We start from the raw sequence: 26,388 nt of genomic DNA on the forward strand, positions 1-26,388 counted from the left end.
AATACATTTATGATCCCTTTAGGTATTTTTTTAAAGCTTGGCAGACCCAGTCCCCATTCACTTTCATTGTGTGGAAAAGAGCTGCTAGGACATTATGCTAAACATGTGCTTTTGTGTTCAAAGGAAGAAAGAAAGTCATTTGGGTTCGGAACAGCATGAGGGTGAGTACATGATGACAACATTTTCCTTCAAACTTACCTGGCAGGAAGGTGGTGGCTACCAAGTGCTGTGCTCCCACCAGGACCCACAAACAAGCGCAGACCTTCCTCTGAAACACACACACACTTGAATCAGATATCGCCTCCATTGCGCACACACAAAGTCACGACTTCTCTGGGGCATACAAAAAACAAATCGGTCCAATTCTAATGAGAACCTGTCGACAGGTCATCAAAAAAATAATATGAAAACTAATACAGTAGGACACACATATAAAGACAGGCTCTGGCACAGATACACTTCAATACACCAACTGAGTAGCAGAAGCAGGTACCGGTAAACATTGCTACCAATTACACATACTGTTTCTAGCTCTGCGTTTTCTATTGATCCAAGTTTGCTCTGATACCACTTCATCTCAAGCATGACAAATAAATGGGCCAAAATGCAATTTCATGTCAGCAAGAATTCGCCATGTTATTAGCAATCAGAATGAAATAAAGATGGAATTTATGCAATATTATTGGACAGACAACAAATCAAAAATATGAATGTTTAGTAACAATTAATGAGAGATGAACTTGAATCCCATGAAACAAATTATTTAAACAAATAATGGTACAATATAAAATGAGATTTATAATAATAATACATTTTATTTATATAGCGCATTTCCAGTGCTCCAGGACGCTTAAGCAGTCAAAATAAAATAAACATGGATTTTTTTCAGGATTCTTTAATGAATAAAAAAACATTTATTTGTAATATAAACATTATAAATGTTTTTTACATTACAAAATGTTATTTAGTGCCTCTCACAAACTCTGATGGAAATTTTCTAGTAGTACCTTTGGGGATGTCTGCTAATAAACATGAAGAAGCCATTTTTACCTTCAGCGCTGGAGTCCAGCATACTGTGGGTGAAATCCTGACTTTGCAGGATCTTCTCTACTACATCATCAGCATCCACCCGTGTGGCATCCACCCTTTTCAGCTGAGACTCCATGGAGTCCTGTTTCACTGGGTACCTTTGTATATATGAGAAAAATAACCTATATTGATTTAATATCCTGCATCTAAAGCTTGATGAATATTGAGCATGCAGTGGTAGCAGTGTCTGCCTGACCTGCTGGCAGCCCTGTCAGGGGTTGATGGGTGTTCAGGCACAGCAGCACAGGCTGTAGGTGGCGCTGTAGTTTGGTCACTCTCCTCACTGGGCTCAGGGATGCTTGCAATGCCAGTGGAAGCACTGCCGATCGAAGTGTTTCTCCTGTGGGAGAACTCCGACAGACTGGAGGAACGCGAGTGACTCGTACTATAGCCTAAGAAAACATGACACAACATTGTTTTAAAATTAAAATTCAGTTAATTTTTTTTTTTTTTTTAAAGACAGGAAAAAGTTGATCTGCCCTGGTAATGCACAGCCTATATACACTTTAAAAACCTTCACAGATGAATCAATCACTTTGTATTGAAGGCCGGGGAGCTTCAGAAAATGAAAACACTGTATGGGCCACCAGTGGAGGACGAATATCATCCCATACATGCCTATGCACAACAACTCCCATGGTCCCGGACAGATATGTGATGACTAGGGTTAGGTATCCTTTTAATTTTAGTGATTTTAATTACAATTCAGATTCTGATTCCCAGTTTCGAATCCAATATGCTAAAAAAAAAAAAAGCTCAAACATTTAGGCTAGATATCAAACATTTGTGTCTTTTTGCAAAACATTCTGTCGCAGCTGAAATACCATGAACAAAAACCAGTAGCCTAAAGAACAACTAACCAATAAACTAGACTAACTAATCTGAATTTCAAACATTATTAAAGACAAGTATACAGTCAGTAATAAAATAAGAACAAATAAGCAAATTAGCAAATAAAAATACAACTGAACAAAGTTCAGAAATTGAAATCAAATGTAAAACACTGCATAGTTTTTATTAATAAAACATAGATTATCCTTATTTAAGTTACAAAAGTTATTCAGTCAATCACAGTTAGTGATTTTCTTTTTCTTTTGTTCTTTGATTAACAGTAATGACGGCAGCAGGTTTATTAGCCTGCTGTCACTTTAAGACCTAATGCACGGATCCAATATACTGTTACACATGTGTTTTCTTTCTCAACTGTTTATGTTCACTTAAAACATAACCAACTGTGTTTACGAGGATATTTTGACATAATTTTGTGTGTATTTGTCCATGCAAGCACAAGAAGACGCGATAGAGAACTCAATTCAGTATTAGTACACAATATGGAAGGCAGGTTTTTGTGTGTTCGATCTGGATGTGCCCAGCACAGAAAATAGCGCTCTAGTGCCGAATTGAGTTCTCTTTCGCGTCTTCTTGCGCTTTAATGGTTTAAAACCACATTAAAATGCGCACACAGAAATCAATAAGCGGAATCAAAATTGTAATTTTTTGACAAGTATCTAATTCCTGACCTTAAATATCCAATTCCAGAATTGGAAACAATTTTAGATTTCCAACCCTAGTGATGACTTCTGTTTGCTTTGTGGGACTTTAAAACTAACTTTACACTTTGAGATGCTCGCAGCTCTAATGCAAAAAGGTCAAAGTGAGGAATGTGTAACTGAATCTAAGAGAATAGCTTAATGAAATAAGGACTGAGTGCTGTCTCCTCTCTGGAAGTACTAGAGGAAGTAGTGTTATCAAATTAGATCTGGGACATTTAATCCAGCCATTTTGTGATGGCACAGAATCTTTCTAAGAGCCCAGTTTCATATTATTTAATAAAGCAAATAGCACTTTCCACAAACTGAAAACAAAATAGGGCCTTAAAATGTCTTGTTTAGCAAAATGGTCAGTGAAAGGAGGTGCTTAAATTGTTAATTGTTCAAACTCAAAAGGTCAAAATAATGGGACACCAAAAAGTACCCTATATGTGGAAAGTGCAACCTAACTAAATATAATATAATATAAATAATAATTTGCGCACAGATTCTTTCTTTCTCATATGTGCACACACATATCTCCACTCCATCACATAGAACAGAGTCACATGACATGCAGCCTACGTGCAAAATACAAAATTCTTTAATCATCTTGCAATACAACGGCATGATGTTGATTGACAGCCTGATGTTACAGCCAGGGTAGCAGACAATACAATCCATTCAAGTCGAGCAAGACAGCAGTTACATTGACACATCGCCAATTAGTGATTAGAGAGAAAACAGTGGAAAAGGAAAGCCTACCTGATACTTTGGACTGCTGACTAGCATAACTGGATGTTCGAGAGTGTCCGCACAGCCCCAGTTCATCAGGCAGAGAGCCACACTTCCCTGATGTCTCTGTGGACATAAGGGATTCAGTTCAGTCCTAATTAATCCTGCTCAATCTCTTTACGGGATTCAATGCCAATTTAATCATTCTTCTCACATTTTTTAACCTTATAATAGATTATATATCTGATGTAGCCATGCACTTGTCCATTGACAGTTTTCAGGCATTCAATATGATTTGGCAATTTAAATTAGGGCTGTTGATTAGAAAATCAACATTCTCAAAATAAAACTTCTCGAAATCGATTAGTCAGTGGAAATCCAATATAATTAGATTGGTTTAGGGTCATGTCCACCAGATACTGATCAGACATATAAGGGATATATAAATGGCAAACATGGCTCAATTTCAATAAATATATTTTTATTTGATACATAAATACAGTGAGGAAAATAAGTATTTGAACACCCTGCTATTTTGCAAGTTCTCCCACTTAGAAATCATGGAGGGGTCTGAAATTGTCATCGTAGGTGCATGTCCACTGTGAGAGACATAATCTAAAAAAAAAAAATCCAGAAATCACAATGTATGATTTTTTAACTATTTATTTGTATGATACAGATGCAAATAAGTATTTGAACACCTGAGAAAATCAATGTTAATATTTGTTACAGTAGCCTTTGTTTGCAATTACAGAGGTCAAACGTTTCCTGTAGTTTTTCACCAGGTTTGCACACACTGCAGGAGGGATTTTGGCCCACTCCTCCACACAGATCTTCTCTAGATCAGTCAGGTTTCTGGGCTGTCACTGAGAAACACGGAGTTTGAGCTCCCTCCAAAGATTCTCTATTGGGTTAAGGTCTGGAGACTGCTTCTTACAGAGCCACTCCTTGGTTATCCTGGCTGTGTGCTTCGGGTCATTGTCATGTTGGAAGACCCAGCCTCGACCCATCTTCAATGCTCTAACTGAGGGAAGGAGGTTGTTCCCCAAAATCTCGCAATACATGGCCCCGGTCATCCTCTCCTTAATACAGTGCAGTCGCCCTGTCCCATGTGCAGAAAAACACCCCCAAAGCATAATGCTACCACCCCCATGCTTCACAGTAGGGATGGTGTTCTTGGGATGGTATTCATCATTCTTCTTCCTCCAAACACGTTTAGTGGAATTATGACCAAAAAGTTCTATTTTGGTCTCATCTGACCACATGACTTTCTCCCATGACTCCTCTGGATCATCCAAATGGTCATTGGCAAACTTAAGACGGGCCTTGACATGTGCTGGTTTAAGCAGGGGAACCTTCCGTGCCATGCATGATTTCAAACCATGACGTCTTAGTGTATTACCAACAGTAACCTTGGAAACGGTGGTCCCAGCTCTTTTCAGGTCATTGACCAGCTCCTCCCGTGTAGTTCTGGGCTGATTTCTCACCTTTCTTAGGATCATTGAGACCCCACGAGGTGAGATCTTGCATGGAGCCCCAGTCCGAGGGAGATTGACAGTCATGTTTAGCTTCTTCCATTTTCTAATGATTGCTCCAACAGTGGACCTTTTTTCACCAAGCTGCTTGGCAATTTCCCCGTAGCCCTTTCCAGCCTTCTGGAGGTGTACAATTTTGTCTCTAGTGTCTTTGGACAGCTCTTTGGTCTTGGCCATGTTAGTAGTTGGATTCTTACTGATTGTATGGGGTGGACAGGTGTCTTTATGCGGCTAACGACCTCAAACAGGTGCATCTAATTTAGGATAATAAATGGAGTGGAGGTGGACATTTTAAAGGCAGACTAACAGGTCTTTGAGGGTCAGAATTCTAGCTGATAGACAGGTGTTCAAATACTTATTTGCAGCTGTATCATACAAATATATAGTTAAAAAATCATATATTGTGATTTCTGGATTTTTTTTTTTAGATTATGTCTCTCACAGTGGACATGCACCTACGATGACAATTTCAGACCCCTCCATTATTTCCAAGTGGGAGAACTTGCAAAATAGCAGGGTGTTCAAATACTTATTTTCCTTATATATACTAAATACCTACAAACTTTTTGCCACTATAACCTTTAGTGTTCACAAAGAGAAAAAAAGGATTATGGATATTAATTAAAAGCAAAATTCAAAATTTGTTGAATTGGTTACAAAAGTTTATGAAGATTGTAGCCTTTAAAATTGCAAGCACAAGGTTTTATTTCCTGTGTTAGCATATTTCCTATTAAAACCGGTTGAGGCATGGCACATTTTTAAATGATCCTTCTGTTAACATCACATATATGAATCATGATTTTCTACTTGCTAATTCTAGTTGAGAGCAGGTGGTGTATTAGAAGGAAGGAATTTCTTATTCTATTAAGTATTTTATTGGCTAGAAATGTGCATATCCACAAAATAATAATCATTTTCATTAATCATTTTTTGCCATTAATATTTTGGTTAGCATCAGTGTCTTAAACTATTAAAAATAATTTAAATAAATATTAAATTAAATAAATTATAAATATTAGATGGAAAACTTACACTTAAAAACAATTTTAAATGTTGCCTTTGACAATTAAGTTTTACTTGAACTTAAACTAATAAAATAAGTTTAAGTTCAAGTACTAAAATTACTAAAATTGTTTGAAAAATGACAAAAGCAACAAATTTTTTTTTTTTAAATATAAAATAAGAGAAAATCCAAATAAAAGCTAATTCAAAATATGAATAAATACAATAATAGTATTTTTAAAAAAATGCTAAAATAACACTGGCTAACATATGCACAGCCTTAAAGGTAACAGATTAAGCAATGCTTTTATCGCTTGTTTCTGCTCAATGCCTAATAGTGCCCCCTACCGTATAACAATGAAAACACGGAAAGCCGGAAAATTCCGTCAATGGCGGGAATCGTTCTCATAAATTATGTAAAATTCCGTCAATGGCGGGAAACTCTAAAATATTCAAGCTGAAAAAACAATTAAAAATATCTACATCAAATCGTTGCTCTCACTGACTTGTTGGGTGTTCGAAGACTAGAGACCATCCTGACCAATCTCTAAATGAGTCTTCTCCACAAACTCCCTTCAAAAGAGTAGCACTTCTCTGCCAAAATCCCAGGCCAAATCATATTTAACTCTTCAACATGTTCCTCTGAACAAATGGTGATACTGATTAATTCATCAATCGCCTCAGACAGCAAGCCACTTTTGGCATCTTGTCTTGTATTGCATTAAAATTTCAGATTAAATACTATGAATATTAATATGGCTTTAATATTGTTCAGTGATCGCAACTCAAAATCACTACAGAAGAGGCACTTGGAAGCTAATCATGTTTTATGAATCGTAAGCCTGCTCTTCATCATAAGCAGTCAGTCATAGTGAATCACTATGAAAACGAGTTAAGCGTCAACAGCGGCACATGGCTAAATTATACATTAAAGACTAAAGCTTTCGCCAGCCTCTGGACAGAAAAGGCACATAGCATGTATGAGGGAAAAGAAAGGATAAAAGAGAGAGTGGGGGAGAGAGAGCACTCTTTCAAGCTCCTGTTAGTTCAGCCGCATCAAATCAAACACACAGTCTTGTTCTTTACTCCAGGACTGGATGCAGAATTAATGAGAAGCTTTTCAAAGGGTGTTTGATTTGGACAGTTGATTAGAGCAACCAACACAATGAAAACATAAAAATATCAGAAATGCATACACATTTAAGCACATGTAAAGGACAAATGTAAAAAAAAACAAAAAACAAAAAACAAGGTCTGTGTTTGGAGTTGTTGTATTTGTGTGTCTCATTTCGATTCATTACAAACAGTGACCAGTGCATTTTGTGTTAAGTTTACCTGAGAGGCTCAGAAAAGGTTTCTGTGTGTCTCCTCCTTTCCTGTCTTCCAGCAGGCTCTCGGCATCACCTTGAATGCCTATCACCATGGCGGTGGACGGAGGCCTAATACATGGAGAACCCGCATTCAACAATATGGTTCAAATGGATTTGAATGAACAGATTGTAAAAAAATGCTGAATTAAAGAACTAAACCATTTCAGTCCGCCTGCTGACGGTGGTCCAAAAGCAACCCCCAGAATTCCCGAACTCCATACTCTCTCCTGCACGCTTTAACCCACACAAATGTTTTTAGCAGGTTTTTGCCTTCACGCACAGTGTGAGCTACAGTGTGTGGGTGGACTGTGTTGGTTTCCAGTATGCAAATCTGTGTTCAAAGCTCTGACTTCCCCAGAGCACAAATTAACACTCCTTCCCAACACACGGGCCATTTCTGAGAAAATACTGTTATAGCAACTTCAAATGTTTAACAGGAAAGGTCTCTGTGGGTCTTTAGCTAAATCTAAATTTAAAAATGCAGATAGGATGCCATAGAGATAGAAATAGGCCCTAAACGTCAATTCTTTCTCACTTCAATACTGAATTATAACACACTCACGTTTTGAAGCAGGGGTCCCCAGACATCAGCTGTGTGCTAATAATCACCTGCAGGCAAAGACAAATGACAAAATGTAAGAAACTGGATGTGTATGACATTTAACATTTTATTTTTGGCCCTTGCAGAAACTAAATAAATAAATAATGTTTGGATGGTTTCCAGGATGTTGCAAGGCAGTTGCTAAAGTGTTTATTAGAGCATTGCTATGCGATTGCTAGGGTGTTCTGAATGGTTGCTACTTACTACCCAGGTAAAAAGAGAGGGACTTTTTCACCTGTTTAATCATCTGCCAGGTAAAATTCTAGGTTGAATGTTTTTTTGTTTGTTTTTGTTTTTAAGGTTTTTTCCCTCAATTTTAACAGACTTTCTAAAGCGTGCGGTGTGTTTGGTGGGGTAATTGGGTCATTAATAATGAATGGGGAAATGTCACATGAGAGGCAATGCCTCCATCGTGTTATGATTGTATATGATTGGTTTGTGCGATAAATCCTACCTCTCGTTTTCGTGCATATTCCGCATTCGCAAATCAGTCTGAATGAACAAAATAATGGAATTAATGGGAAGACTAATTAAAGAGCAAGTAAACAACTCACCCACTTAGATATCATGATGACTGGGGTTTTTTTAGTGATCAATCAGCATGGTGAAATTAAAGGTAAATTTTTTGTACATTTTCATCCCATGTCTGTGATCAGTGTTTAATAGGGTGGCCATACGTCCGGATTTTGGCCGGACAGTCCGGATTTTAAGCCCTCTGTCCGGTGTCCGGCGCAACCTCAAGCCGGACACTCATTTGTCCTCCTTTTTGGAGTTGCGCTGAATCGGCCTGAAAAAAAAACCCGCTCTAGAATCTTTATTGGGACGCAGCAGCATAGAGTCTAATGCCGTAAGATCTCTGGTCAAACAAATGATTGGCTGAAAGCAGTGTCAAATAAATATCTGATATATCATTGGTTAAAAATGTAAACAAGCCTCCACGACGTGGAGTCCAATGCTGGTTACGTCATATCATAACATTAACATGCCGAAACGTCAGGATAAAAGAGCACGAATTTGGCCATGATGACCCTAGAGGTGCTGTTGTCGCCTGAGCTGCTGCAGAGGGTTAACTTATTTGTTAAGAACTGAAATGTGTACTTATTTATTTTTCGCATTCATTATTTGTTTATTTATGTATTTCTGATATTTCCAGAAGTCCAGAAATTTTATGTTTTCTGGCACTGTGCACTTCGCAAGACAGGTTCATCTCAGTGGTCAGTTTTTGAAACAGACATCACAATGTCTTGAATAAATACAAATACTGTGAACAAACACTTTTTTTGCCTCTTCTGTTACACATAGGTCTACATCAAGATATATCGTAGATCAAATTGTCTGGCTATGAATAGTCAAGTCAAGTCAAGTCAAGTTTATTTATATAGCGCTTTTCACAATACAGATTGTATCAAAGCAGCTTCACAGTATTAAATTATTAAATTAAAATAATACATCAATGTTTGTTTCTAGTGTAAAACGTCCACGTTTGGTAATGCTGATCAATAGTATTGTTGATTGATTAATTAAATTAAATATCCCCAACTGAGCAAGCCAAAGGCAACAGTGGCAAGGAACCGAAAAAACTCCATCAGGTGACCTGATGGAGAAAAAAAAAACCTTTGGAGAACCCAGGCTCAGTCGGGAGCCAGTTCTCCTCTGGCGTCTATGAACTAGAGGTCGGATTTAACTGTAAGATTAAAAGTATTAAATGAATGCCTGGCTGAAGAGATGCATCTTTAATCTAGTTTTAAACTGGGAGAGCGAGTCTGAGCAACGAACAGTATCTGGAAGACTATTCCAGAGTTTTGGAGCTAAATGTGAAAATGCTCTCCCTCCATTGGTGGACCTAAATATCCTAGGTATGACCAAAAGCCTCGAATTTAGTGATCTTAAAGAGCGCGATGGATTATAGGGCGACAGAAGGTCCGTTAAATAGACTGGAGCTAAGCCGTTTAGGGCTTTATAAGTCAGTAGCAATACCTTGTAATTAATACGAAACTTTATAGGTAACCAATGTAGTGGTGATAAAATTGGTGTTATATGATCATATTTTCTTGATCTAGTAAGAACTCTAGCGGTGGCATTTTGGACTAACTGTAGCTTGTTTATTGAAGATGCAGGACAACCAGCTAATAAAGCATTACAGTAATCTAGTCTCGATGTCATGAATGCATGAACTAACTTTTCTGCATCAGAAACTGATAGCATGTTACGTAGCTTAGCAATGTTTCTAAGGTGGAAAAAGGCGGTTCTTGTAACATATGAAATATGATTTTCAAAAGACAGGTTGCAGTCAAGTATAACACCCAGGTCTTTTACTGTAGAGGATAAAGTAACAGGACATCCTACTATGTTAAAGTTGTAGTGTGAGAGGTTTTGTGGGCGTTTTTTTGAACCGATGATTAGTACCTCTGTCTTGTCTGGATTTAATAAAAAAAAATTGCGCGTCATCCAATCTTTTATATCTTTAACACACTCTGTCAATTTGGATAATTTAGCGTTTTCATCTGGCTGTGATGAAATATAGATTTGAGTGTCATCAGCATAACAATGGAAACTAATTCCATGTTTCCTTATAATATTTCCAAGTGGCAGCATATATATTGAGAATAACAGAGGGCCTAACACAGATCCCTGCGGCACTCCATAGTTTACTGGAGTTATGATTGATTTTTCTCCATTTAAATAGAAAAAATGGTAGCGGTCAGATAAGTATGATCTGAACCAGCTTAATGCTTGTCCTTGAACACCAGTATAATTTTGTAGTCGATCTAAGGGTATTGTGTGATCTATAGTATCGAACGCAGCACTAAGATCAAGTAAAACTAGTATTGAGATACAGCCTTTGTCAGAAGCTAATAGTAAATCATTTGTGATTTTAACGAGTGCAGTTTCAGTGCTATGATGCGGTCTGAATCCAGACTGAAACTTTTCATAGATGTCATTTTCTTGCAAGAAAGAGCCCAGTTGGGCGGATACAACTTTTTCTAGTATTTTAGACATAAAAGGAAGATTTGAAATGGGTCTATAATTTGCTAGGTTATTATGATCTAATTGTGGTTTCTTAATGAGTGGTTTTATAACTGCCAATTTAAATGTTCTTGGAACATGACCTAAAGATAAAGATGAGTTAATACTATTGAGGAGAGGCTCTTCCACTACAGGTAACACTTCTTTCAGTAGTTTAGTTGGTATAGGATCTAATAAACATGTTGTTGTTTTAGATGAAGTGATAAGTTTATTTAACTCTTTTTGTTCTATAGTTGTAAAGCACTGTAATTGTTCTTGCGGGGTGATAATTGAGGCTGGATTATAAGGCGCGATTGAGGACTGAACGTTTACAATTGTGGTTCTGATGTTTTCTATTTTCTCAGTGAAGAACTTCATGAAATCATTGCTACTAAACTGTAACGGAATATTTTGTTCAGGTGACATCTGTTTATTTGTTAGTCTAGCCACGGTGTTAAATAAAAACCTAGGAAATTTTACGCTCTAAATTACGGGTTTCTCTCTTTAGAACATGCGTAGTATTGTTGTACCAGGGTGCTTTACTTTTCTCTCTGACCTTTTTTAATCTAATGGGTGAAACAATATCCAATTTTCCAGAGAGAATGGTGCTCATAGTGCTAGTTAATTCCTCTAGTTCATCTATTTGTTTGGGTTCACTGAGCAGCTGAGACAGATCAAATAAGCTATTTGAAAAATTATCTATGGTGGATGGAAGGATTGTTCTGCCTGATCGATAACGCGGTGCAGCATGACATATTACAGGAGTACGTAATATGCAAGTTACCATGTAATGGTCAGTGACATCATCACTTTGTGGAATGATGTCTATATCGGTTGGATCGGTTCCATGTGATATAATTAAATCGAGTGTATGATTAAAACGATGAGTTGGTCCGGTAACGTTTTGCTTGACCCCAAAGGAGTTTAATAAATCTGTAAACGCAGCCCCTAACGCATCATTTGGATTATCTACGTGTATGTTAAAATCTTCAACAATTAATGCTTTATCGACATTGACTAATAGGTCTGAGAGAAAATCTGCAAACTCTTTTAGGAAATCAGCGTAAGGCCCAGGCGGTCTATATACGGTAGCCAAGGCTAGAGATAATAGGGATGTTTTTCTAACATCTAAGAGTGTAACATTTAGTACAAGTACTTCAAACGAAATAAACTTATAACCCGTTTTCTGAGTAACATTGAGAATATCTCTATAGATTGTTGCAACACCGCCGCCACGACCAATCAGACGGGGCTCATGCTTATAGGAGTATCCTGATGGAGTAGACTCATTTAGACCGAAATAATCATTTGGTTTAAGCCAGGTTTCAGTAAGGCAAAGTACATCGAAGCTATTATCTGTGACTATTTCATTTACAATAACTGCCTTAGGTGTGAGTGATCTAATGTTTAGAAGACCTAGCTTTAGAAATTGTTTTTGTTTACTAATAGCAACATTTTCTGTTTTAATAACAATTAGATTTTTCCTAGATCCTGCAGTAGATTTATTATTTGATCTCACTAAACGAGGAATAGACACAGTTTCTATGCAATGTTCTACACTAGTATTTATATCAGTTAAATTGGTGCAGCAGAGACTGTGATTTGGACTTTTGGTTACTAGTCAAAAGGTATTTAACATTTTGGAGATGTTATCCGACAGAAGATCCGCTCCGAATCTGCTTGGGTGTCTGCTCCGAAGCCATCAGCACGGAAAAGCCTAGGACGCTCCCAAAACAGATTCCAATTATTTACAAAGAGCAGTTTCTGCTCATTGCACCATGACATTAACCATTCATTTAGCGCGAATAATCTACTAAACTTTTCATGTCCTAGTCGGTACGTGGGAAACGGTCCTGACACAATGATCGTTGTTTCAGGCGATGTGCTGCGTACCGTATCGATCAGAGTCCTGAAGTCTTTCTTCAGAACCTCCGTCTGGCGCAGCCTGATGTCGTTCACTCCCGCGTGCAGGACCACAGTTCCGACGCGCTCGTCACCGTTCAGAATCTCGGGAACGCGCGCAGCGATTTCAGAAACACGAGCACCAGGAAAGCAGTGACTGTGCACCTTACTTTTACCTGACGTAGCGTGTACGTGCCGAACGATGGAATCGCCGATGATGACAGCATCGCGTTCTGTTTCGCGAAGAGGGGAGAAACGATTTTGGGTGGATATCTCGAAAACCGGGAGGGTCGGAGAGAGTCTTGGTCTAGACCTGACTCGCGTCTTCCGCTGCGGAATCATCCAGGCTTCGTGGTGGCGTGTTGGAGCCGGAGTGAACGAGACCATGGCTGATCGCGACCTCGGCGCTCGGGACCGATGCTGAGAAACGCACGGAGTAGACGAGGTCGGAGTCAGCGGGTTAGTAACGTTAATCACTGATTTGTGTGCATCGGCGAGTGATGTTTCAAGAGCTAAACGCCGGTCTCTCAGCTCGGCTTGTCTCACTAAAAGGTCGTGGATCTGTTTCTCAACAGCTTCCAGCTCAGACTGCAGTGCGTGCAGCTCAAATGTGTCCTCACCTGCACCAAAAGGTAGACTACTTACATCTGATATATACGCCATTTTAACAGATGGACAGTAAGTTAGCAGCGACGCTACCAGTGATGCTATCAATATTAATACTAATTTATGACTGAAGTCTTGGATATAATCCATCTTTTTAGTGGTACGGGTGTAGAGTAGACGCACGATAGGCGAAAAAATGTTTGTTTGTAAGTGAGTGTGGAGAAGACGCGTTCAGCCGTGATCCACAGGAGTAACCTATAAGAGTATCCGATGTTGGATCACTAACTGTGCGTTCACACCGGACGCGAATAGCGCGTCAAATTTGCGCCTGCCGCGTCTAGTTATACGCTTGACCACTTTGTGTTAATTCACGCGTCAAGAGCGAAATTGACGCGCGTAAAAACAAAAGTTTGAAGCGAAATTTACGCGCGTCAGAGGCGAAATCCGGAGGCGAAAGTTTCGAAACCCGTTGGTGGCCATCTTTTTTAGATGTTTATCGAGCATTAGCATTAGCATTAATCGAGAGAGTCACAGCTCGTATATGCTCTGGAGAGCAGAAACAGCTGCGTAGGGGACATCGTCGCTGTACTCGGGTCCACCAGACCCTCCGGAGGGTTTCAGGAGTTTCACAATTTGCTCCAGGAGCTACCTACCGGCGAGGACGCTGACGAGGACAGCGACAGTTTTTATGTGAAAGATTTGCTTTGTGCATTTTAGTCATATTACAAAATAATTTATTGAGGTGAAACATAAAATAACATTATAAACTGTCACTTCACCACGTGACAGCTGCAGCAAGCAGGCTCCTGATTGGTTAACGCGGTGCGAATTGACGCAGAAGTTCAGATTTTTCAACTCGGGCGGCAGACGCGAATTCGCGTCAAACGCGTGAATGCACAAAAAGCACTATAAAAACATTCGCGCGTAACGCGCCAGACGCTCAATTCGCGCCATTCGCCCGAATGAGGCGTATTCGCGCCTACCGCGCCGCGCTCTACGCCTCATTCGCGCCGCAGGAATTTTTACGCGTCTTTGCATTGACTTAACATTGAAATCACTCGCGCCTGACGCGCTATTCGCGTCCGGTGTGAACGCACCATAATAGGCTTGAGACGCGTCTGCTCAACAGTCCGCGTTGTAACTATGAGGTGAGGAAAAGTAGAAAATGTTCGTTGTAAGTGAGTTTAAAGAGAAAAATCAAGAATTATAAATCAAATCGATGGAACTCCAAAGACAACAACGCGTTCAGACGCGACGCATGCGCATTCGTCCTAGCGAATAGAGTAGGCTATTTCAGAATCACTGTATCATGATACCATTGATATGATGGACAAAATTGTATTGTAGTTGCGAGTACACCAGAGTCCTATGCAATTATTCTTGCCTCACTAAATGCCGCAAAGTGTCCTCCTTTTTGGTGTTAAGGAAATGGCCACCCTAGTGTTTACCAAGCTTGATGATTGAAAATCCAAAAATAAATAGACTATTAGCCTATAAATAACAGCAAAACTTCAGTTCACAAATAAAATATATTGTTTAAATTAATACTGCCATTAGATATTATTTTGGAATATATGTAAACATGCTTAAAATCACTAATTTGATGAGATTTATACTTGGTTTTAATTAAAAATACAGAATTGTATTTAGTTTCTTATTTTATGTAATGTAATGTTTATTTAACCAGGGAAATGTGACAACATCAAGTGTAACATGGGACATGAATTTACATTTGATTTATTGAAAAAAAAATGTGAGGACATTGCCTCCTCATTTTAGAACACCACTGCACACCACTGGTACATTTATTGCAGCTCCTCTATTCCCAGTCTTACTGAAACACGCTGATTTCTCCTTCCGAGAAGCTTAGAGTGCTCTGATTGGCCAGCTGACCCAGTGATTGGCCAAACACCTCAAGCGTGTGTCAGAAATATAACGCCTCATGCCATAATCGTGAGCTTCAGCTTCCAAGGCTTCTAAAGCAATTTTTGTAAACACACAGTTAATAATAATTTTGTCTGTTTTACGGTATTAGATCGAGCCCGAGTCAGATTCTGAAAATGCGGATGGATCAAGCCTATCGACCGGGACCAACTTTGCAAACACAACTTGTGCAGAATGTTTCACAGTGGAAAGTAATCTTTGTACAGTACTGTGCAAAAGTCAGGCATGTTAATAACCGCCCCCCACAAAAAAAATGGCTTTAAGTCAGTTATTTATATCTTTTGCTGTAGTGTGTCAGTAGGAAATATTAGTTTACATTTCCAAAAAATTTGTGTAAGCACAAGGAGTCTGACAACAGCCGGTATGATCTGATCTCACCATCATCGAGTCCGTCTGTGATTACATGAAGAAACAGAAAAAACTGAGACAAACTAAATCCAGAAGAACTGCGGGAACGTGTCCGAGATGCTTGAAGAAACCTTCCTGCAAAGCTACAGTACTATGAAAAGTACTGGCACTTGTGTTAAAATGCTGTAAAGTGAGTATGCTTTCAAAAATAAAATCACAAATTGAATTTATTTATGATCTAACTTCTATTAACTAATTCAAATCAATATATGGTGTAACGACCCTTTGCAGTTAAAACAGCTCTATATTTCTTCAAAACCTAACGAAACTTACCAATTCACAAAATTAACGGAATGCATAGGTGATATAAAAAATTGGATGACTAGCAATTTCCTACTACTAAATTCTGAAAAAACAGAGATTCTAATTATTGGACAAAAAACGTCCTCACGTAATAACCTAGAATACTGTCTAACACTTGATGGCTGCTCTGTTAAGTCTTCATCGTCGGTTAGGAACCTTGGTGTGCTATTTGATACCAATCTTTCATTTGAAAGTCATGTGTCTAGTATCTGTAAAACCACATTCTTCCATCTTAAAAATATATCTAAATTACACCATATGCTCTCAGTGACAAATGCGGAACAATTAGTTCATGCGTTCATGATCTCAAGGCTAGATTATTGTAATGCTCTACTGGGTGGTTGCCCTGCACGCTTAATAAACAAATTACAGCTGGTCCAAAACGCAGCAGCTCGAGTTCTTACCAGAACCAGGAAGTATGACCATATTAGCCCTGTTCTGTCAACACTGCATTGGCTCCCTATTAAACATTGCATAAATTTTTAAATATTGCTGATTACTTACAAAGCACTAAATGGTTTAGCTCCGCAGTACTTGAGCGAGCTCTTAACGCATTATAGTCCTTCACGTCTATTGCGATCTCAAAATTCCGGCCAGTTAATAATACCTAGAATATCAAAATCGACTGCTGGCGGTAGATCCTTTTCCTATTTAGCACCAAAACTTTGGAACAGTCTTCCTACCATTGTCCGGGAAGCAGACGCACTCTGTCAGTTCAAAGCTAGATTAAAGACACATCTCTTTGACCTAGCATTCACATAATACATTATAGACATCTATAATTCAATGTTAGGCTGCATAGATTAGGTCAGCAGGAAACGGGAACACTTCCCATAAATCCTGATGTACTCGTTACATCATAAGAAGAATGGCATCTACGCTAATTTTAGTGTCTTTGTTTATCACAAGGTTTTCCCGCAGCCTGCCGGATCCAGGCTGTATCCAGATCTGACAAAGGACCTTCGCCTGGACCCGATGTCAACGCAGTGCTGAAGTGCCAACTAGTCTCTCCCTATGGAGGATCCCTTTACCACTCTACAGATAAAGCGTTGCCGGAAAATTTGTTTCGCGTACCTACCCCGAAGTGACAAAATAAAATAAAAGTCTGTACCAAATTTATAAGCAAAGACCAGTACTTTGTTTAGGCTTGGTCTGTAGGGAATTCCAAACCTGCGCACATATATTCAAATGCATATAACTATAGAACCAATTCTTAATGCGCATGTGAACGCCATCAGCGTTTATCACAGGTTCGCGTTTAAAGTCTGTGTAGAGAGAATGGTGTCGTCTTAGCGGCCCCTAATTTAATAACAAATGATCGTTGCGACGGAAGCGAATCAATCAAAACTAACTTTAGCTGGAAAATAACTTTATTAAAGAACCGCTATAAAGCCAAAACAATCTCTGTTACCCTAAATTATATGTTTGTCTCTGTAAAGCTGCTTTGAAACAATCTACATTGTTAAAAGCACTATATAAACGAGGATGACTTGACTTGACTTGACTACTGTATATAACCTGCGTTGTACTCTCCTAGGTTCAGAAAGCTGTCCTCTGTAAAATGCCCTGTGCACAAGCAAACTTTGGGTTGTACTGCTCAGAAACAGCTTTATAAATAAACCTTAACCTCTAAAAGCAAAAGTGATTTTGCTTTCTCATCCAAACACACAGCGTCTCCGTGATATGACAACACTTTAATTCACTGAAACCTGTCCTACTTTCTTTGCACATTCCTTTGGGGAAGTAGTATCTGGACTTTGATCAAGGCTTTTTAGGCAGAACGCAGAACGTATACATGCACAAAGAAAGACATTACACACTAAAAGAAAAAGAAAATATTAAAAAGCATATGACCTCTTTAAGATAGTATGATTAAAGATATACTCATCTAAGTTGAGGAGTTTGTAATACTAATTAGTGACAAATAGCACCACTAAGAACCACTTACTAACTTATAACTTAATAGCAACAACAAGTTACATAAATCAAGACTCAAAGCATCAATGGAGTTTAGCTGAGAAGAAAGATCCTGAGAGGAAGTCTGAGCCTTTCTATACCTTAAGGATGGAGTTGTCTTGTCTAGTGTTTTTGGTGTCATAACCCTCCAGCAGACACCTGCGTGTAGTGCTACCCGATCCCGCAAACTCCGCCAGGTTGAGATCAGCAAAACCCAGCTATACAGAGAGACAAAGCAGTACACATTCAGGAAAGAAATTCAGTTTAATCTTGCTTTTGCCAATAAAATAATTATTAAAAATAAAAGGCAATGCAGCTTTTGAATAAAAAGCTAAATAAAAAGGTTAATGCCTTTATGGACAGAAGTGCCCTGCTCATACACAAACAGAAGCGCATACAAACACAATGTTCCAGGGTGATCTATTTTTAGCTGCTACTTTGCTATCAATATTTTATAATCCTCTCAGAACTGTCTATTTGATGAATTACCAATGCCCTGTGTTAGTTTCCATTCATGAAGGGTAAATTGGTAAAAAAAGATTTTAGCTATATGAAACATATATGAATTTATAAGTAAATGTTTATATTTTATATTTTTTTTCACCATTTAGAATCACATTTTAGCTTTTTTGTAGTTGATTTAAATAGCCCTGCAGTGTGACTAATATTTTAATTTCTAAAACTATTCCACATACCTTCTCAACTATTATCATACTATAAAAAGCAAATGTGTAATAATTACAAAATAATTAGAAAATGCTTAAATCGTTTTAGATGACTTACAGCATGTTAAACATTGCACATCATGTAAGCTACCAAAATATATTGAATAGTGTTGGTATGTTTAATAAAAAAAAAAATATTATTACCTTTGCATAAGTCTTTCCACCTTTTAGTTCCTGTTACATAAAAAAAAAAATCAAATCATTCTCAGTATTTCAACTCCAAACTGTTTATTGCAAACCAACAGAATGTGCAGGAGTGTGTTTGTACCTTTCTGACTGAAACTCGACACACACAGGGGTCAAGGACTCCGGTTACAGCATTTGCGCTCATTTTACAGGGAAAGGAGAATCTTTTTCTCCAGCGTACACAGTTTGCCTGGACCGTCTCCCTGCAAAATGCAAACACACATTAGGTTGTTAATTCAGGGTGTCACAGTAAAGAACCCAGCATTGGCTCAAGGCTTTAAAACAAACACGCACTCATCCAAAACAGCGTGAACCCTCTCTCACACCACCATCTGACCTGCATTTGCAAAATCCAACGGGTGGACAGTTCCTGCAGCATTGCTCCTCAGGACGATTTTGAAATGATTTCACAACAGAATGAGTCACATAATCCAGCCCCAATTCAATAGAGTGATTTTAATATTCATTTCAAGTCGACTGCATTAAAAGAGTCTGACTCACATTCTGTGATTAATTAGAGCCTGGAGTCAAAAGGCCATACTGACAACAAGAAGTTTAATTAATTTCCCATCTGAAAATGGACCTCCCTGTGCAGGAGTGCTCTCCTTCCTAATTAGACAGATGTTTGCAGATGTTTGCAGACAGGGCAGACGAGCGATACCCAGAGGGCTTTTGGAGAGATATGAGTCTATGAAATGAACTTCAGGGAAATTGTGATGCTATTATACACACGTAAGACTAAGAGAGTGGTGTGAATTTAAGGATGAAGTTGTAGTCAAAGGACAGGGCTGCTAACTCAAAGATGCATGGTTGTGCCCTTGCACCATCTTTGATGAACTGAAAGCAGCATTGCTTGTAAAACTAGATTTTCACATCTGACTAAAATGTCAAAGGTATTGAGGGAAAGTGTACCATATTAATAAATAAATATTTTGTTAAAAGCATATAGACTACTGTTTGGGGTAAAAGAAGTCTCCTATGCTCACCAAGGCTGCATTTATTTGATCATAAATATAGAAAATATTATTACAAATAACTATTCTATTCTAATATTCTTTTAAATGTACTTTATTCCTGTGATGGCAAAGCTGAATTTTCAGCATCATTACTCCAGACTTCAGTGTTACATGATCCTTCAGAAATCATTCTAATATGATGATAGATAGATAGATAGATAGATAGATAGATAGATAGATAGATAGATAGATAGATAGATAGATAGATAGATAGATAGATAGATAGATAGATAGATAGATAGATAGATAGATAGATAGATAGATAGATAGATAGATAGATAGATAAACCCTACCCCAAAACATGACCCTTAGGAGTTTATTGAGGGGAAAACTCCTAGTTAATAGTGAATGTGTGTACCCTAATATAAAGTGTGACCACATTTTTTTTTTTACAAATAAAACAAAACAATTCCACACCACATACTACAGTTACATTAACATCCTCATATTCTATCATTTCATAACGGTCCACAATGTCGTTTGTGGGAAACACAGCCAAAATAACACATAATCGGGCACCTCCCATCCAGCTGGAGAGATTCCCTACCATAAGGCTCAAGCTTAGTGCTGATTGAGTCATTGGGTGAAACCACAGCTGGATGAAACCCTCAACTCTGATTCTCTCACCAAGGCAGCAGAGGCCAATGACTTCCCAAAACAAATGTCAATATACAGTATGTATCCTCCCAACAAGAAATATTTTTTCTTCTACTAAACATGGGCAGTTTCTAAGGAAATAAACAGTGCGAGAGTTCCTTACTAACAACACAATGACACATGTAGGAGTGATTCATAATGGCTGTAATGCTCAGATTATCACACTTTTTATTCACAATAGATGGGCAGAGGAAAATGATCCTGCTGTGTTAAGAAAAACCTCAGATGACTTAGCCAGCACTGAAAACCCTGGACGTAGAGTACGTTTACATGATGTACTGCAAACGGAAAAGTTGTCTATAGACTGAACGCATAAAACGCATGCACATGACATCAGTTTTCACAAATTCTCATTTTTGTAGTTTACGCAGAAACAATGAATCCCATTTTCAAAAGTTTACATTTTCAGGCCCCCAAAAAGCCGTTGTTGTGTAAATGAACGGCCAAAATGCAGTTCCCAAAGTATCCCATTTTTAGTTGTCTTGTAAACAACTAAGGCTCTACAGATCTTTGCATGACTCACTGTAAACAACAACCTGCATTTCACTTTATAAATTGAGCTCTTGGCATGCATATTACAAAAACATTGACAAGAAGTTAAAATCAATGCAAAATTAATTTAGCAAGCCATTTTCCTCTGTAATAGGACATATTTCTGATCAAAACAGGATTCTAATATGCCATCAAATTATATTACATGTAGATTTCATGTTGATTTAAACCGTTATTGCTCCCTTACCAGTCCAAAGTGCTGCTTTGCTGCCTCTTCTCACCAACATAAAAGGTTATTTTTAAGGTTATACTTATAATAAAAGGAGGACATGATAATGTCAGGTAATTTGACTCCTTTCCTAACCAATATGATTATAGGCAAATTACTGGCAGTGAGACTATAAAAGAAAAACTGCAGACTCATAAATCAGACATAAAACCTGGCCAAGGCCAGAGCTCCAATCGATACAAGATGCTCCATGTTTGTAATAACTGCACCACAGGTCAAACTTAAGACTTTTGCTTTCCAGCCATCACATAATGAATTATGTTTAGCCACTGACGCTCTGATATAATAGACACCATTGCTGGCGCACAGAGCTTACTGAAACAAATTCAGCATCACAATGACTCATTATAACCTTCACTACAAAGCACTAATGATGTGAAAACATAAAGAACATAATGTATTTAGTAGCATTAAGTGCTAATGCCAAGCATTAATAGCACAAATGAAAACAATTCTTCCAGGAAATACTTTATGGTACAATACTTTTTTCCCATTGGTCCATTAGACACAATTATGCATGTGCTAGAGTCATTAGCATCACTCCTCTCATGGGAAAAACAAGCTGTTAATCTCATTGATGGGCTTGATTATGCCAAAATGTGCAACAGGCCTAATATTGTAATACAGAACCATAACCATGACAAGCCACTGGTCTGATTTCCGTATTTAGAATATATGCCGTTGCCATGGCAAAGTCAGTTGAATGAATGAAAGCAGGAGTGCGTTGGTTCTGTGTGCTTCTTCCTTGGGTTCTCCCAAAGGATGTCTGCAATGAAACAGGAGTTCTTCAAAATGATCACCACAGGCAGATGGAGGCACACTCAAGCCTAGAAGGAGAATAAACTCACGAACCTCAAGACACTCCCTGCAAACTGCAGTTGAAAAGAGAAGCACTGGTGCAGCCCAAGCTAGATCTAACCCAGCAAACATTTGGACGTTTAATGACCGTTGAAAAGACGTCCGTCCGAGACGTCCCGTCATGGTTGAAAAATAGTTCCAAAATGGAAGTTGAACCGACGTCTTTTCTGGCCGTGAATTCCACGTCTTTTCTGGCCGTGAATTCCACGTCTCTTCTGCGCGTCCCTGGACGTCTAAATGCGTCGTCATATGTGTTTAAATGTGTTGCTGCATAATTTAAGTGTATAAGCCTGCATATAAAATAATCACTCACCTATTGTGTAACATCGTGAAAGACAATCAAGTCTTGAGGTTTACACATCTTGACAAAGGTTCTAAAAAGGTCCAAAATTGGTCCAGTCAGACCTGAACGTCAATAAAACGTTTTAATCACGTGGTGTACATCAAAAACAATAACACATTATTTGTGGACATAAGCAAAAAAGAAGCATGTTCTGATTAAGCACAACATTTTATTGATCTTGAACAGCCAAAATTTCTCTTTATTTTTTTCAATGTTTAACATTTCGTGAGCTTAGAATTATAAGGTTCTATCTTCACTTTTGGTCGAAATTGAGTTTTTGACAATCTGATTCATTAGGTGTTTATTAATGCCTGTGTGGTGTTATTTTTGTAAAAAAAATATTTTGTTAGTAGTTATTAATAAAATAAAAGGTTCCATCTCACAAAACATAAACCGAGTTTAAAAACTTTGATCCTCAATAAACTACAATAAACGGAGATCGAACCTTATAATTCTAAGCTCTCGATTTGTTAACCAAACTAAATACCAATAGCAAAATACTGAATTATTATATAAAGATAGTTCACCCAAAAATGAAAATTATGTAATTTACTCACCAAATTCCAAACCTGTATGAGTTTCTTTCTTCTGCTGAACACAAAAGAAGATATTTTGAAGAATGTTTGTAACCAAGCAAATAGAGCATCCACTGACTACCATTATTGGAGAAAAAATGATTATTAATGGGAAGCGACATCTGCTTGGTTACAAACATTCTTCTAAATATCTTTGTGTTTAGCATAGAAAGGTATACAGGTTTGAAACATGAGGTTGAGTAAATGATGACAATTTTCATTTTTGGGTGAACTATCCCTTAAACACATTGTTTGGCTCATTTTTTGTATCCACCACCCCCAGCTCTTCCAGGAGCGTGTTTCAGGTGTTCTGCCATTGCTGCATCAATTTCAGTGTCTGTAGCATGTGGGCTCCACCTCTTCACAGCATCTAAGGGAAGAGAATATATTTCTTTTTAAAATAAATGAAAATTAAAAATGAGGTAAATGACATGCACTTATTTTCAAAATATTTTTATGGTCTTCAGCTAAATTCAAAACAGCATTTGTCCCCTGCCTCTTCAATACCACTGTGGTGCCCTTGAGAAAGACCCTTAACTAGGTGTGTAACAGTGAGAAAGTGAACAGGACATTTCTGATAAAGACAGGTGGGCTGTGATGTCCCCTGAATAGACATGTTTAGCAATTCTAAAATTACAAAATATTTTTAAAGCAGTTACTGAAAACATACATGTTCAAATCCAGCTAATTTCATTCTACTTCAGATAATTTACTTTCTGAAAGAAACTCTCAAAAGGCTACATTAATAATTTACAGTAATAACTTTGACTGTATCATTAAACATACTTTATACTATGGTATACCGTTGTATAAGTTCAAATTAACTTTTAGCCTACTAGCTAATTTTAGCCAAACTCAGTTAGCCAATTTCAGTTGACAATGTGGGCATCATTTCTTTCGGTTCATTCATGTCAAACAAGTAAAACTCTAGCACGTGAATCTAATAATACAAAATGTACGTACCCAACAGATTTCTAATAAAATGGGCCTCAATTCCTCCTCTCTCCGTGGTTGTTCAAACTTCAGTGTTCCGGAGTGAGTCTATGGGGAAAACGCGTTAACATCTCGTGAGATAATCTAACCTATCGCGGGATTTGGTAATGTCGGGAGATCTTTTGTTACATCTTGGCAGCACAGTTTTGGCAATTACATCCAACTCAGACATAAATGGTGACCAGATATATTTCTGTTTTACATGTATATGCATACATTCCATAAAAAAAAAAAATAATAAAAAAAACACACACAACGTATCAGGTAGGCTACAGGTTGAAATAATGACTAAAATGCAGAGGCTTTGCATTCACTTAACCACACTAGGAACTGTGTGATTATAATTTATTTAAACAAGATAAAGTAAATATATTTACTTTGTATACAATTTGTGTATTTCATAAAGATAATTCCTGGGTTTTTTTTCTGTCTTGCTTGACTAGACGTGTAAAAGACATCAGTGGACGTCTATTCACAGCCTTGACGTGTAAAGGACGTCAGTGGACGTCTTCACAACCTCTTAAAAACTACTTGGGCAATTAAATTAATTTTTACAGTATTAACCATGCAAGGATTAAGCACAGCTTTTGCATATTTCACAAGGATTCCATGATGGAGGGTCATGATGGACTATAAATGCACGTGTAAAAGACGTCGCCAGGTGACGTCCTCTCACCCGATACACTATAGCAGGGGTACTCAAGTTCAGATGCCAAGGGGGCCACATTTAAACCATATTAAATGTGAAGGGCCACAAATTACAACTTGCATCATAAAACTTTATTTATGACAATATTTACAGTTTTTACTTATATAGAAATTCAGTTTATTACCTATCTTAATATAAGTTCATATTCAAACAGAGTTAATTTTTTTTTCTTTTCAAAACGCTATAAATCCATCCTTTTTTCCCCCCAAAACGCTATAAATCTTTTTAAAAAGTCTTTTGTCTTTTATTTTTCGTGTTTGCATTTATGAGGCAAAAACAATGTTACGTGACAGTTCTCCATTACGGACGTGAGCGGCACTAAAAGACTTTCAAACTTTCACAGAGACCTCAAACAGAAAGCACAAACCTTTCTTTAAAAATGGCGTTTATCGCGTTTTGGAAAAGAGCTCTTCATATATTATCTTTATATTTAAATATTTAACAATTATTGATTAGGCCTATATATAGGCAATTTGCCTACATCAAATGTTCAATTATTTATTATATGTTTTCTTTAGATGACGTTATACAGGGTCGCTTTACAAATTTATAAGGCTATTATTATTAGTATACTAATACTAGGCCAACTATTATCCCAGTAGGCTACATATAACTTTTAAGTTTGCCAGAATTCGCTCAAAAGCAGCTTTGATCAGTTTTTCATGCGAGCCGTGCCCCGTTCCGAACAAAACTGCAGGTTAAAACTGGAGGCTTTGCAAGAGTGTCGCAAACTCATTGACGTATTGACAGCTCGTAATTGTAATGGGAGCGCTTTTTGCTACTGTTTATAACCCATTGACACTTTGAAAATAATTTTGTTTTTTATGCTGTTAAGAGGATCATCGGCTAATTACACACTGCAGTAGAGATGCGCGGATCAGCTCTAACGTCACCCGAATCAGCTGTGAAAGTGCGCAGCTCTGAATGCACGAGCTATGCATAGCGTGCCGCACACACAAGTTGCCTGACAGTTTTACCGCTTGTTTTGCTATTGTTGCGCTTAGCAAGTTAATGGTACATTTCGGAGATATCAAGTAGCTATTTAAAGTCTCATAGTGCAGCAGATTAATGGCATATTTCAAGAGAATCGTTCAAATTGGTATAGAAGCATGAAATTTGGCACAGATACTCTCTAAGGGTCACTCTTTGGGAAAAAGGCGCTGGCCATCCAAAAATTCAACATGGCGGCCATTTTTTCAAGATGGCCGCTATTTCTGTCAAATGCTCATTATGTCAATCGTTCAAACAGTGATGTAGGCATAACATTTTGTGAAAATACTCTCTTCAGAATGTTTTTTTTGGAAAACGGTGCTTGTCCCTCAAAAATTCAAGATGGCAACCATTTTTCAAGATGGCCGCCATTTTTCAAGATGGCCGCCATTTTTCTTGAATCCTTAATTTTTTTTTTTCAAATGGTGATGCTATCATGAAATTTGGTACAAATATTCTTAAAGGAACATTATCATGGAAAAAGATGTGTGCCACTCAAAAATTGAAGATGGCGACCATTTTCAAGATGGCCACCATTTCTGTCAGAGCTCAATTTAATGTTAAGGAAG

At 37.8% G+C, this 26,388-nt stretch overlaps 1 protein-coding gene across 1 annotated transcript in view; it reads right to left on the reverse strand.

Annotated features, from left to right (window-relative positions):
* Positions 1–26,388, reverse strand: part of fam102bb (family with sequence similarity 102 member Bb) — a 41,825-nt gene that overhangs the window by 4,007 nt on the left and 11,430 nt on the right. The window contains exons 2-10 of the mRNA XM_079887766.1: positions 18,980–19,100; positions 18,856–18,885; positions 18,088–18,204; positions 7,823–7,869; positions 7,226–7,329; positions 3,384–3,479; positions 1,286–1,481; positions 1,051–1,187; positions 199–268 (exon numbers count right to left, since the gene is read on the reverse strand). Coding sequence (XP_079743892.1) covers positions 199–268; positions 1,051–1,187; positions 1,286–1,481; positions 3,384–3,479; positions 7,226–7,329; positions 7,823–7,869; positions 18,088–18,204; positions 18,856–18,885; positions 18,980–19,100 — 918 coding nt within the window. The remainder of the gene's footprint in view (positions 1–198; positions 269–1,050; positions 1,188–1,285; positions 1,482–3,383; positions 3,480–7,225; positions 7,330–7,822; positions 7,870–18,087; positions 18,205–18,855; positions 18,886–18,979; positions 19,101–26,388) is intronic.

Source organism: Squalius cephalus (genome assembly GCF_949319135.1).
Source record: "Squalius cephalus genome assembly, chromosome: 12".
NCBI lineage: Eukaryota > Metazoa > Chordata > Actinopteri > Cypriniformes > Leuciscidae > Squalius > Squalius cephalus.